The sequence below is a fragment of the Leptinotarsa decemlineata genome, unplaced genomic scaffold, assembly GCF_025532065.1.
Source record: "Leptinotarsa decemlineata unplaced genomic scaffold, Ldec_3_MD MMD2_tig00000882_RagTag_RagTag, whole genome shotgun sequence".
NCBI classification, from domain to species: Eukaryota; Metazoa; Arthropoda; class Insecta; order Coleoptera; family Chrysomelidae; genus Leptinotarsa; species Leptinotarsa decemlineata.
The window spans coordinates 3,069,652-3,084,881 of NW_027412556.1; the positions used below are offsets into that span (position 1 = coordinate 3,069,652).

At 32.5% G+C, this 15,230-nt stretch overlaps 1 protein-coding gene and 1 long non-coding RNA gene across 2 annotated transcripts; one reads left to right on the forward strand and one right to left on the reverse strand.

The window, feature by feature from the left end:
- Positions 1 to 351: 351 nt before the first annotated feature.
- LOC141482129 (uncharacterized) lies at positions 352 to 14,736 on the reverse strand. The gene is made up of 2 exons (XR_012465359.1): positions 14,163 to 14,736; positions 352 to 2,707 (listed from the first exon to the last, which is right to left on the reverse strand). It is a non-coding gene; the product is annotated as an uncharacterized lncRNA (long non-coding RNA).
- On the forward strand, positions 643 to 13,087 carry Cul3 (Cullin 3). Its single transcript, XM_074174808.1, is given in 15 exon segments — positions 643 to 785; positions 1,228 to 1,425; positions 1,481 to 1,666; positions 4,143 to 4,219; positions 4,221 to 4,344; positions 4,592 to 4,712; positions 4,715 to 4,770; positions 6,473 to 6,674; positions 6,677 to 6,769; positions 6,772 to 6,824; positions 6,826 to 6,849; positions 6,928 to 7,098; positions 9,338 to 9,445; positions 9,504 to 9,628; positions 11,986 to 13,087. Coding segments are annotated over 15 exon segments (2,307 nt in total). The 5' UTR covers positions 643 to 719; the 3' UTR covers positions 12,689 to 13,087.
- Positions 14,737 to 15,230: the final 494 nt, after the last annotated feature.

Below are 15,230 nucleotides of genomic sequence, written 5' to 3' on the forward strand. Positions count from 1 at the left end.
TCCTCACCAGAACAAAAGTGCTGTCTCTCGACGCGTGTTTCTCTAACCCAGTTAGCATCATTAGATATCTCCCTGTCAACTTGTTATTCAGATAGAATCGAGAGTTCGTTTAATATACTTCGCTCAGTTGACTCTGTGATCAAGTGGTATCTAATCTGCATCTGCTCTCTCGACACCTGATTTTTGAAACCGAACACGCTTAAAATCATGTGAAACTTTCTGTCTTCCTGACAGTTTTTATTTTTTTCTCTGAATATATTTGCAACATTGCTTAAGTTCTGGTGTTCCATGTTCCATGGTGACCAGTCATTCTATGGGGAAGAAGAAAACAGCTGAATGGATTCGTCTGTATTTAAGACAAGACTGTTAGTGAGTTGTCGAAATCAGAATCTGGTTAATCTCTAATGTGTGGTTGAATGTATTACTGAGGATATACGTAACTATTCCTAAATTGGTGTATCCAAAAAAGTGATTGTGATTTTTGTTGGTACTGAAGGACATTAATGTTTGGTGAAAATGAGTGAACTTTTACAAACACAAAAACAAGTCGATTATTAATCTGTTAGTGCAAAAAAAATTCAATTGTCGGCATAAATATGAATAATTTCTTCATAGACTTCAAGATTTTGTAATATTTTGTTAATGGTTGTTGTGCGTAATGATTCCCTGTTAATAATTACCGAATTTGGTGCGAGAAAAGAGAAAGAAAATTACAAACAATGTCAACTTTGAAAAGTGGTGGTCTAACCAAAAAGGAAGGCAAAATGAGGATCCGTGCCTTTCCTGTAAGCAGTTTTTGAATAATATTGATCACTTTTTTTCCTGGTGTTACATGATGTATGAAAAGTGATATGTATAATTATATCATTTTGTAACATTGCCATATGAATCCCAAATGTGTGTCAGTAAATTTTTGATCTGTCATATTTTTCAAACAAAAAAATATGTGTCATTTTAGGAACAAGAAATAAAAATTCATTGTCATTTTACAACTTTTTATGGAACATTTTAAAAATATAAGATAATTCAAATCATTCGAAAGTTGAAATTAAGTTCATAGGAAGATTTATTCAATAGCTACATATCAATATTTCTCATGATATACCATATATATCATGAATAGTAACTCATATTTTACAAAGTATTGGGATCATTGGGAAACACCAGGAGATAAAGTAATTGCATTTTTTATTATTATTTTCAATTTGTCCTACATCTGATTTGTAGATGACTATGGACGAAAAATATGTCGAGAGTATATGGGCCCTGTTGAAAAATGCTATTCAAGAAATTCAAAAGAAGAATAACTCTGGACTGAGTTTTGAGGAACTTTATCGCAATGCTTATACCATGGTTCTACATAAGCATGGTGAAAGGTTATATACCGGATTAAAAGAAGTTGTTACTAACCATCTTGAACTCAAGGTAAGAAAATCTCTATTTATTGGAATACAGTACAGTGACAGGACTAATTTTTCAGGTCAGAGAAGACGTATTGAAATCATTACATAACAATTTCCTAATGACTTTAAACCAAGCCTGGAATGATCATCAAACGTCCATGGTTATGATTCGTGACATTCTGATGTATATGGATAGAGTTTATGTTCAACAAAATGATGTTGATAATGTTTATAATCTTGGATTGATTATATTCAGAGACCAGGTGAGTTCTAGGGAAGAAATTATTTATTGAGTTCACTTAGTTGTTTTGCAAATAGAAATTATAATTAAGTGATGTATTTTGAGAAAGCTACAACTTTAGAATGCTTCAAATTTCAGACATTTTTTTAGTGATGAGATAATTCCTATTGAAAATCCTTTGTAATGTAATGTTCCAATTAGGAGAATAATCCAATGCAAAATAATAGAATAGTTGGTAAAAGTTGATATTAATCAAATAACTTGACGGTTCTGTTTTGGGTTGTGAGTAAATAAGCATTTATTCAGATATTCAGTTAACTACTATAATCGTATTAACAACTTTTATTATGGGTGTGCTGTTAATAACTTCTCGAGTCACCTAGGGAGCATCACGGCTATTTGTTATCTTGTGGGCCATGTAATAAATGCGTTAAATGAGTTCATGTAAAATGAAGATTCCTTCACATGAAAAATTCGAATTCCAATCCTTATCCTAACAACAATATTTATATTAGTATATAGCCTTGAAATTTTTCAATTTCATTTATCCCAAGGCATTTTCAGAGAATTTACCTACAGAATCAAATATCCTTTTTCTGTAACTAATTGTATCAAATTCCCTATTGAATGACCAACAAGAGGTTAACCACTCACCATTGTTAAGCATTTTTTCATAACATACAAATATTGTCCTAACAAAAATACCTACATTATGTTCCTATATTAGTATATAGTCTTGAAATGTTTCAATTTCATTTACCTCAAAGACATTTTCAGAGAATTTACCTATAGAATTTAAAGACCCTTTTGCATATGTAGGTAGAAATTGAAATTCCCTGTTGAATGACCAACAAGAGGTTAACCACTCGCCATTGTTAAGCCTTTTTTCATAACATACAAATATTTGTCCTAACAACAATACTTACATTATGTTCCTGTATTAATATATAGTCTTGAAATTTTTGCAATTTCATTTACCTCAAAGACATTTTCAGAGAATTTCCCTATAGAATGAAAAGATCCTTTTGCGTATATACATCATCATCTCGAAGTATTTCTGTAACTAAATAAGGACACTTAGAGCTCTTAGGAATACTGGCCTCTTTCACATTATCAACTATGACATACACTCTCCTATCGATCACACTCTCAAATAGATTAACGACAAAAAATTTGAGGTTACTGGTATTACGTTATCTACATCAAAAAGTAGTCTGTGGTCAGAATCATAACATTTCTTGTGTACTTTAATTTATTGTACTCGTACTTAACTGTCTAACGAAAGGCAGCAATAAGAAGTATTTTAAAAACTTAGTGGGACTCAACTCACAAATCAATTTTTTCAACTTTAAAATTTTGACATTTTATGCAATCATTGTATACTAGGAATTAATAAACATTAGAAAGCATGTGAGCAAAAACTTGGAGAAGCCAGATGTGCAGAACCAAAATTGATATAGTAGTTCCACACAACACTAAAAAACAGGATAGATATCGACCTCTTTGATAGTTTGCCATCTCATTTCTAGAACTTATCATTTGCTTTGTGTAATCACGTGTCTATCTTCTCCTGTTGACCGATTGATTTTCAATCAATGTATTTATTTTCTTTTCAATTGTATTTGGTCTTGTTCCAAATACGCTGTTTGTGTTCAGCTGTCTGCAACTTTAGAATAGTGGGCTTCTTTAGGCTGGTTTTTTCTTTAGAGAAATAACCACAAGGGGTAAATAATAATATAATAATAATCTTTATTTTTCTTTTTAACATGATTGAACACGTATAGAAATTGTCAGGTACATAGAAAATATCATACTTACTAATAGTAAAAGTAAAAGCAATACATGTTATTGAAATATGACAGTAATTAGTCACGTTTTGATGAAATAGAAATATATAACTTTTATCTATGTATACACATATGCACAGATACACACACATATACATAATCTGCATATACATAAGAATGTTTGCAGCGCTACTTCAAAAGGAACTCCTGTATCCTGTAGGGATTTTTGTTGATTGAAAATCTTATTAATAGAAATTTAAATTTTCTGAGGCACCCTGTTTCCCTAATCTCTTGTGGAAGTTTTGGTCCCAGGTAACAAGCAGAGTTTTCTGTTACCTTGTACTTAAAAATTGAATGTAAGATTTGTCTTTATTTTGTGTGGTATTAATGCTGTGAATATTCACATTCAAAGTAAATTCTTACATACACATAAATGCATAGCTCCAAGATAAATAAACTTACCATTGGTAAAAGTCTGAACTGGGAAAAGATATTTCTACATGAGTATGTACAGGGTACCCTAGCAATGAGTCACAGAATATTTTTTTACACCGAAAAACATCTTGCGCTAGTGTAAATAGAAGTGTAAATACGGTTGGGGTTTGTTGACGGTCATGGCATTTTTAATATTTAATTACACCCACATTATTTTAGCTATTGTATTAAATTGAAACTTTATATTATGATGAGACGCTTTCTTTTATATTTCAGGTTGTTCGACACGGATGTATAAGAGACCATTTGAGAGAAACACTTCTTGATATGGTCATGAGAGAACGAAGAGGAGAAAGTAGACCGTATATCCATAAAGAATGCCTGCCAAATGTTAATGGTTCTCGGTATCAATGCTAGATCAGTCTATGAGGAAGATTTTGAAAGGCCCTTCTTGCAGCAGTCTGCAGAATTTTATAAGGTTTTGTAATCTAAAGTTAATAATAGTTTTGTCTTGTCATCAAAAATAATTCAGTAAACTGTTTCGCATTTTACTACTGGATTTCTATAGTTCTTTAACTCATGCATGCTGTGTTCTTTGAATTGTCTTTAGTAACATTTGTTGTTTGACCAACATCATTTTCTCAATTGCCACTTATGTGGCAATTGTGTGTCATTGAATTTCAACAAACTGTTTTGATTTTTCAATCGATTTAATTGATTTGCAGGTTGAAAGTCAGAGGTTTTTAGCTGAGAACAGCGCATCTGTATATATAAAAAAAGTTGAAGCTCGTATAAATGAAGAGTCCGACAGGGCCAAGCATTATTTGGATGAGTCTACCGAATCTCGATTGTAGAGGTTGTTGAAGAGGAGCTGATCAAGAAACATATGAAAACAATCGTGGAGGTAAAATTATTCTTTCATTTTTCATAATCTGACCTAGTATACAACATATTTTAACTCATTATTCTTGTGTAGTTGACCGTGTGTCAGAACACAATAGCCCCAATTCGGTGCAAATGAGCTCATAATTAAAATACGGTAACGAAATGATACTGATATATGTAGAGCTTTTCTAAAACTTGATTATGCAAAATTTTGGTGGCGCTTCCAATTTCATGAGGCATTCAAATAACAGTGTTGTAGTTGCTAATTTATGAAGTAATAATTGCTGTGATAATAGTATTCCAGAGTTGCCAGTTTTATGATTTCTTGGAAACGTTACCTCTGAAGAGAACAAATAGGGTTAGACTGTCTATTGAAGTTTGAGGTTTATATTGAATAGCTATTTTTGATACACTTCTTCTTGAATAATAATTATGTGTAGTAGAAGTAGTATTTATTGGCCACATTTACATGCAGAGTACAATGGGGAATGTTCCTCCTGACGAAAATCAAGTAGTTTTCATAAAAGAGCTCTAAAACAAGGCTTTTTAAACTTATCATTTCAAATTATTCCTTTAAAAAATTATTTAAATACTTAAAAAAGAGGAATGAAATAATGCATTCAACATTCAAAGGGATTCATTTCTATTTCACCATTTGGCAACATCGGTTATAGCTAATAAAGGACAATGAATCTGTTACCTGTATGAAATAAACAAAGATGACATATTTCAGAGGCGTGCTGTTCTGTTTACTTATGTTCCGAGTTCAGAGACATTCTGTGACATATGACATTTTGTGCACATAACCTATCTTCCTCTATATGAATAAATAACAAAACAACTGTTGTTTATGTGGTTTGTGGAGGTGGTATTGAACTATAATTTATATTTTGCCTTAATTGTTGATTTATAAAGATAATTTTCCTTTTTTAAAGTAGAATATCTAGGTACGTATAAATTATTTCAACTTGACATAAGCGCTGTTGCCAATATCTGAATTAGAAACAAATTCCTTTAAAAGCTAAAACCCAACATTTGAAACATCAATTTGAATACTTTTCGAAGTGAATTTGAAAAACTCATGAATTAAACTCAACTGTATTTGTTCAAACTTGCATTTACTGTATGTAAAAACCCAAATTAAGGAAGATTCCCCATTGGCAGGTCAAAAAAGTCGTTGACAGTCATGAGATTATAAAAATTTCACGTTCACGGATAAAAATTAAAAAATCACGAATATAGGTAAAAAAAAAGAAATTTATATTATACGTATTTACACATTAAAACACTTACTTGGTGAACATTCAGTGTTTGGATTCCAATGCTAGAAATTCCTCTTTCTAAAGCTGTTATAGCCATTGATATCCTTTATATATTTTGGCAAGTTAAAACTGTTTTCAAAGTCTAATTTTTTTGAGTTGCTCACATGAAAAAGAAATATGATAAACGTTTGGCAAAACTGTTAGAAAATGTTCCCATTGGTTGATCCATTTTCTACTTCATTCGAAATGGATAACTTCTTTGAAAATTTGTTTTGTGAATAATGATTTGAGAAAAAACCTACCACTTTTTCTACTGTCCTGGAAGTGTCGCTATTTTATCTGAAAGTTATAGAGTCATTCGTGGACATAATGTATCTTTATTGTCTAATCCATACTTTCCTATTAATATTATTCTATTTTCCATTAATATAATTTGGATGTAATGTTACTTCTTTTCAGATGGAAAATTCTGGGGTTGTACATATGCTGAAACATCAAAAAACCGAAGATCTCGCCTGTATGTACAAACTGTTTGGGCGGGTAATAGACGGTTTAAAAACAATGGCAGACTGCGTAAGCCTTTATCTGAGAGAGCAAGGCAAGGCATTGGTCCAAGAAGAAGATCACCAAGTAGCGACCAATGCAATTACTTTTGTGCAATCACTTTAGACTTGAAAGACGGATTCGATCACTTCCTCAAGAATTCGTTCAATAACGACAAAATATTCAAACAGATGATTGCCTCCGATTTCGAACATTCCTCAATCTCAATCCAAAATCCCCGGAGTATCTGTCTTTGTTCGTTGACGAACAAACTCAAGAAAGGCGTGAAAGGGGTGAGTAACATTTTTTTGATGCGTACTGTCTTGATGCTTTTCTCCAGGATTGTGATTGTAAAACTTTTTTTATTTCAGATGTCGGAACAAGACATAGAATTAGTTCTAGATAAATCAATGGTACTATTTAGGTTCCTTCAAGAAAAAGATGTATTCGAACGGTATTATAAACAGCATTTGGCTAAACGGTTATTACTCAACAAATCTGTCAGTGATGATTGGGAGAAAAATATGATCTCGAAGTTGAAGGTGAGTATTTACTTTTTTATTATATTACTATTTGAAGACTTATTGTTTTTGGGTTTCGTGATTTAAGTAGTACAAGTAGAGAGTAGTGCAAGAGAGACATATAAGAGGGAAAGGGGAAAGGGAGATATTAAAATGGCTTTGTGGGCAAAGTAGAGCAAGAATGCCATAGAGAGAGAAAGAAAGGTCTGTTGATAGTTAGAATATATATGAGAATAAAGTAGTAGGGTATACATAAATAACTATTTAGTAGTGATACGGGCATTGATTGCAAAGAAACCGTTCCAAATTTCTACACTTTTCATACTTTTCTAGTAATTCTGATGCCTTAACATCACAGTTTGTGATTAATTTTGTCACAAGTTATATTGTTTCCCATATAAATTACTGAAAATTTGAGTTAATTTACTCTCAGTTGAAGTATTTGTGATGGAAAATATTAGGAAACAAAATGGCGAGAAAAAAAAATCATATAAAGCGGGCAATTGAGCAGGGACAATTTTGGATGGCCTTGGTCATGATAAATGTGTAGGTTAAATAGTTTTTTTTTCAATGAGAACTCTATACACCCTAGCATTCGGTGGAGAATAAAATTTTATATTCAAGAAAACAATTATGTTGTTGGACAAAATGACTCGTAAATGAGTGACTATTGTGAATAAGGGTTTATTGTTTAAAAATGATTTGTCTCTACAGTCACTTTGATAGGGTATATGCTATATTTACTTTGTAGGATTTTCAGTGTCATTTTATAAAAATCGTAGACCCAGCATTCTAAATAGGTACCTTATTCCTCAACTTTATTCTCTTCCCCAGGTGAAGAGATAATGAAGCTTTTGTATTATTATTTGTGTCTATATCTATAAAGTTGATAAATAACCAAAACTAAAAAATTCATTTTTGGGAAAGAAAGTTTTTGGCTTTCTACTACTCCATCTCGATATAAAAAAAGATGAGGGAATCTTCCAAAGAAAGGAAGGAAGTCATCAATTTGAAAATAAGTAACTCTATACATGGATGTGTAGATCATGCAAAGAAGTAACTTTCAGACACAAACTGAAAGAAAGTCCTCCTGAAACAGCTACTTTCATATAAACATTGAATTACACGAAAGAACAAAAATTCTTTCGAAACAAATACATCTATATGAACACTGAATTATACAGAAGATACTTTTCTTTACTCAGTTTGTATTTCAAACATTCGTCGTGGAATAAAATCAGATATCATTCACGTGAGTTCTACTTTAAATGAATGGTAACAAATTGCACTTACATGGAACACTGTCATCCTCACTGGTATACATCGATGTTTCGCCGTAAGACACTTGCCCTAAGGCTCTTCAGTACCAAATTGGATAACATTATAGAAAATATACACAATCCATTCATGAATTACGATTTTTAATGTCACGGAATAAGCTTAATCTGCTTATAAAAAAATAAATCAATATAGGAGATTTTTGTTGTTATTGTTTACAATAAATTGTGTAACAATAAAAGCTTATACTATACTAATTATTATAAATACCTTTATGTGTGTAACAAAAGACAATAAAAACAATGACAGTATTAACTAATAAAATACATTTATATGACTAATGAGCGAGAGACTTGTTTTTTAAAAGTATTTTGATTATCTTATCACAGAAAAAATTGACTTTATCACAGTAGTTATTTCCCAGTCTCAACATTTCAGATAAAGGAGAATGATAACCATAGTTGGTTGAGTGATATGGTGTAAAAAATAGCTTTTTTTGTCTAGTGGACCTCTGTGGAATGTTGAAGTTGATAAGAGATACAATTTCCGTACAATCAATGTCCGGAATATCAATCATATTAATACATAGTAAAACAAAGTCAATGTGGCCCTTTACAGCATATAATTCAAATGAATATTTTCGAAGGTACTACAGATTTAAAATGCAGGGATATAGCGGTTGCGGAGGTACCGGCCGGAGGGCCGGCGGCGCGTGCCTGTAAATAGCGCATTGGAGGCCGCGCTTTGCCCTATAGCACTTTATGATTAGCAGCGTTCTCACGCGTGTATATGTATATTTAGAATCAGCATTGCGCCCGTGCGGAGTTTTGGCAGATCGCCAGGAAATTTGTAAAGTTTAATTCACAAAGTTCTTTGCAGTTTTTGTCTCTCTCCAAAATTTCGAAAGCTGACCTAATGTATTTCATGATTTATATAAATTTGTCGTTGAAGTGATAGTTCCAAACAAAACTTTTTTTTTCAGACGGAGTGTGGTTGTCAGTTCACCTCGAAGTTAGAAGGAATGTTCAAAGACATGACAGTGTCGAACACGATAATGGAAGAATTCAAAGAGCACGTCTCGAAATCAGAGGTAGGTTATTATTATTTGAATCCCATTACAATTATAATGGACGCTATTTTGCTTTCAGACAAATTTGGGTGGAGTGGATTTATTTATGCGAGTCCTGACGACTGGTTTCTGGCCTACCCAAAGCGCGACTCCGAAATGTCACATACCAGCTGTACCGCTTGCTGCCTTCGAATGTTTCAGAAGGTAATAATAATAATATAATATATTACAGGGTATGCTTTACATTGTTCTGCAACATAAAAACATGAAATGCAAGAACTTCAGACAGATTGTACGAACCTTAAATAGAAAAACCATCAATATGCAGTAGGAATAAAAACATTGATATAAAACGAAGTTGTCAGCAATCCAGATATTCCTGAATTGAATATGGTTCCAAGTCTATAAGAAAATCATTCACATATTTTTGAAATTTTTTAAGGCTCTCACAGGATTTGGTATTTTGTGGTAATTTATTGAAAAACTTGATTGATGCATATGACGGATGCTTTTCTGTTAGTGTTAGTCTATGAATAGGAAAACATATATTTGCATCCCGCAAAGGGAAAGTATGATTTGATCCTGCTTCCAATAACTTATCTTTATTTTCGAAAAAGTACACTACACATTCATAAATGTACAATGCATGTATTGCCATTATATAATTATCTTTGAATTTACCCGACAAGATTGGCGGTACTTCAATTTGAACATAGTTCTTATCACCTTTTTTTGAATTCCAAATATATTCGAGATGTCACTACAAGAACAATATATCAACTTTTGCGGAAGACTCAAAATTTGCCGCGTATATGATTTTTTGTTAAGATAAGTACTAATAATCCTTACACTGTAGCAGACTTGATTCAATTTTTTTTCCTAAATTTACAATGTGGGTATGCCAGTGAAGATGCTCATTGATGTGTATACCTATAAATTTTGTTGAGGTGTACTTTCATTTGATTATTTGCCAATTGAACAGTTGTTGGTGACTCAATTCTTTGTTGAAGGGTTCTAAATGGAATTACCTTGGTTTTCTCGGAGTTAAGAATAGGGCCATTTTTAGAAAACCAGTGCTGTGTTTTTCCGACTGAATGGGATGATTCCGTAATTCAATTTCGATGGTTGCAGCTAGGAACCAGTAAATTTGTGTCATCGGCATAATCGTTATTTAAAATATCTAAGATGCCGTTCATGAAAATTACAAATAGGACATGCTGCACATCCCTGTGGAATGCCTATAGTATTTTTTCTGATATCAGACTTGAATATCTGTCCATTTTTCATAATTTTCGTTCTTTGTTGACGATTTAATAAATTATGACTCGAACCATTTGAATACAGTCCCTCTAATGAGGTGTTCCTCCTGACGAAAATCAAGTAGTTTTCATAAAAGAGCTCTAAAACAAAGCATTTTAAACTTATCATTTCACCCTTTTTCTTTAAAAAATAATTAAAATACTTAAAAAAGAGGAATGAAATAATGCATTCAACATTTAAAGGGATTAGTTTCCATCTCACCATTTGGCGACATTGGTTATAGCTAATGAAGGACAATGAATCTATTACCTGTATGAGACAAACAAAGACGGCATATTTCAGAGGCGTGCTGTTCTGTTTACTTATGTTCCGAGTTCCGAGACATTTTGTGACATATGACATTTTGTGCACCTAACCTATCTTCCTCTATATAAATAAATAACAAAACAACTGTTGTTTATTTGGCTTGTGGAGGTGGTATTGAACTATAATTTATATTTTGCCTTAATTGTTGATTTATAAAGATAATTTTCCTTTTTTAAAGTAGAATATCTAGGTACGTATAAATTATTTCAACTTGATATAGGCGCTGTTGCCAATATGTGAATTAGAATCAAATCCCTTTAAAAATCAAAACCCAACATTTGAAACATAAATTTGTATACTTTTCGAAGTGAATTTGAAAAACTAATGAATTAAACTCAACATTATTTTGTTCAAACTTGCATTTTCTGTAATAACCCAAATTGAGGAACATTTCCCATTTCATATTTTTCAAGTTTTTCCAATAAATTCGTGAGATTAAGGTAAATGTAAGAAAAAAATATTTAGTAAAGGGAGTTATTCAATTCTGATTGATCATTTAGTAAATTACCCGAATTCCTAAACATGAGTTTCAAACTCTTCTCTTCTAAATGTGATACATCGTATTCATGATTGAACTCATGGCCTTCTGCTTAAAGGTGGTTTGCAAATGTGGAATTGGTCTTTCTATTTAAAAAACTACTTCTATGCTCTTTATATCTTTGAGAAAAATGTTCTCCCTGTTTGGCCAATATAAAGTTTTAGACAAGAGCCACAAGTCATATATTTGTAGTTCAGCTATCAACTATTTTTGATGTCAATTAATTTTGTTATAGTCACATTAAAATGATTTGTTTGAAAGATTTCGTTTCTCAATTCTCGGTAGAGAATTTGTTTCTGCGAAGGTTTATTGAAACGCGTCTAGAAATGAAAATGTTTCTAAAAATTGTGTGATTATTATCACGGATAAGATTATTATTTGTATTGTAACATTACAGGTTTTATTTGGCCAAACATAGCGGGCGTCAATTAACACTACAACCACAGCTAGGCAATGCCGATCTCAACGCAGTGTTTTATGGTTCAAAGAAGGATGACAGTGACAAAGATGGAGCATGCTCGTCTTCTACCAGCTTGGTATCGTCCAGAACAGGACCAAGAAAGCATATAATCCAGGTATCTACCTATCAAATGGTAGTGCTGATGCTATTCAATAACCACGACAAACTCACCTACGAGGAAATACTGAACGAGTCTGACATACCAGAACGCGATCTCATCAGAGCGCTGCAGTCCCTCGCCATGGGAAAAGCGACTCAACGTATTCTCATCAAAAACCCCAAGACCAAGGAAATCGAATCCTCTCACGAGTTCTACGTCAACGATTCCTTCACTTCAAAGTTGCATCGAGTGAAAATTCAAACGGTAGCTGCCAAAGGAGAAAGCGAGCCGGAACGTCGCGAAACCAGGAATAAGGTCGATGAAGACAGGAAGCACGAAATAGAGGCCGCCATTGTTAGAATTATGAAGTCGCGGAAACGGATGGCACACAACATCTTGGTTACTGAAGTGACGGAGCAGCTCAAGAGCAGATTCCTGCCTTCGCCGGTTATCATCAAAAAGAGAATAGAAGGTCTGATCGAGAGGGAGTATTTAGCTCGGACGCCCGAGGACAGAAAAATGTACACTTACGTTGCATGAACTTTTTATTTTTCGAGTGAAGTGTGGGTTATTTTGAAACTTTGGATAGACATTCAGTGAATCCTCATAGCTAATTAATATTCATATAAACGTAATATTAATTAAATTATTCCAAACGATTTTTTTTTCATTCTCTAAGTTGTAATTTTCATTGACATACAAGTAATTTTCTCTGTCCAAAGATGTTCGAGGAAATTTTCTGAATTGTAAAGATAACATAAAAATTATTTTATTTCGTCAAGAGTTCTATCCATTGAAACCCTGAAATATTATATTTGGAGTTTTGGATATTGTCTTTTGGCATTTGTATTATGAAAATTAACTAGTGCAGTTAGTTATTTGATTGGTAAAATTTCTGGAAAATATTTTGTAAAATAAACTGATCACATTAAACCTGGATGTAGACGTTTTTTAAGCCCAAAATATCATACTTATTCCTAAACGCAAACGGCCTATCTATGCCTGTGGAAATAAACAGTTATACAATTACTTTAAAACTTATTTTCAATAAGCTGTCTCGATTGCAACCAAATAAAGCTCCAGGACTAGATGGGATGCTGCCAATACTATTGAAAAATTGCAGATTCACTCTAGCAACCACAATTTTTTCAGCTTCACTCAGTCTGGGTGATTGTTCTCTTGTATGGAAGTGAGTCGATAATATTAGGTTAGGTTTTACGTTGTTTAGTCCGTTTTAATGTCATGTGTTTTGTAGCTCCATATCTCAACAAATATATACAGTAGTATTTTTATTAATTTCGGCTATTGAAACGTATAGTCATTTTAAAAAGTCAATGTGACAACATCAATCAAGTATATGGATACACATAGACTAAAATTTATTATCTATTTCGATGTGCTGCAATAATACTACTTTGAAATTATGAATACTTTTGTTTCTCGAAGAACCAGCCAGTTTGTTAAATTCCACTAGTCCTCTGAAAATCAGACTATTCATCGCTGACCTTGACTTTGTCCTGGATACATGGAAGCTTATACTGGTTCTAGTGCCATATTGTTATTATTTTATTTATTTATTCAACGGGTAGTCCCAATTACAATTTGTTATAAAAAAAAATGTAAAATTTTTACTGAATTAAAGATAATAAATACATAATACAATATAAAACGCAATACAATAATATAGTGATTAAATCACAGTACAATTTTGTCATAGAGAACAAAAAAGTTTGTAAAATCTTAAACTGAACTAAAGATAATAAATACCTACATATTATACTGTAGTCATGGAGAAAAGGGTGAATAATTCTAGAAAATGTTTGGCAGAAATATTTGGATATATTCAAATTCATGTGATTCATGACACACCAGACATAAAATTGTGACAAATCTTTGAAAATAAAAACCATACTTAGATAAGATCTGTTTGAGATTGATAACCACTGAAGAGAATCGAGCATAGGCTTTGTAGTTGTAGGGGTAGGTCGATTGCATCTCAGAATTATACACATACCTCTGTTTTGCAGTTTTTATAATTGACCCAACTCATTTTGATTCAGAAGATACAATAATGTAGCATATAAGTCAAAATGTGGCTGAATTATACAGTTGTAAATTATTACATCCTCCGCCACTGTCACTATCAAACAGTCGACGTCCTCTATTTTGACGAGTCATTGTTCAGTGTACACATGGATGATCGATTCCTCGGTGGACTTGCTCGCGAACAAAAAAATTAAAACGAGTTCGACCTACCTTTCCTCGTTCCTCTTTGTGCTCATATGAATACGCGCCTCAAATCCTCAGCATAGATATTACAGTATAATATATTATAATATCTATGTCAAAAACATATAGGTCGAGAGAAAAGACCAAAAAAACCGACGCAGGACACGGCAGAACACAAAAAGTCCCGTTTTACCCCGACGAAGCTGTTGTTTTCATAACGCACAGTTATGTCAGAAAGGTTTGTTCTGGTTGTAACATTCGAAAATGTTCGGAAACTGGGCAAGACATGATAAGAAGAATCAAAATATTCCAAACAATCCGAGATAGTTGCGGACATTTTGTTAAACCAAGAACGCATTTTCAGGAGACCACTGCCTGCTTCGTATATCTTATATATGATGAGTTTTAATTTGGCAAGCATGCAGGCAACTTTGAAATATATTCATAGTTTGAGTAGACCGTCATTAAAAAGTTCCTCGAGTGTTAAAACATATAACACTTCAGTTTTGTTATTTTTTCATTATCTCCATAATATTTTTCAACCGTGTCAAGTAAAAATCTAGTGAATATAAAAATTATATAAGTAATAATAAAATATTTTTCAGAGGGTTATCAACTTGCGAAATTTTTGATCCCAAATAGTGAAAATAAAGATGTAGATAACTTTATCAGTAGAGAGACGATTCTCGTACTTTTAGAGTTATATAAAGTATATAAACCAAAACTTCCTCAGCATTTTGAATTTGAAGAATTGGTTCATTATCGTTAGAAGATGAGGATGATGAAGATGATAGAATTCTGTTGATCGTATCCGTGTAATGTATCCTTGTAGTGGAATATCCAGTTCAAATGT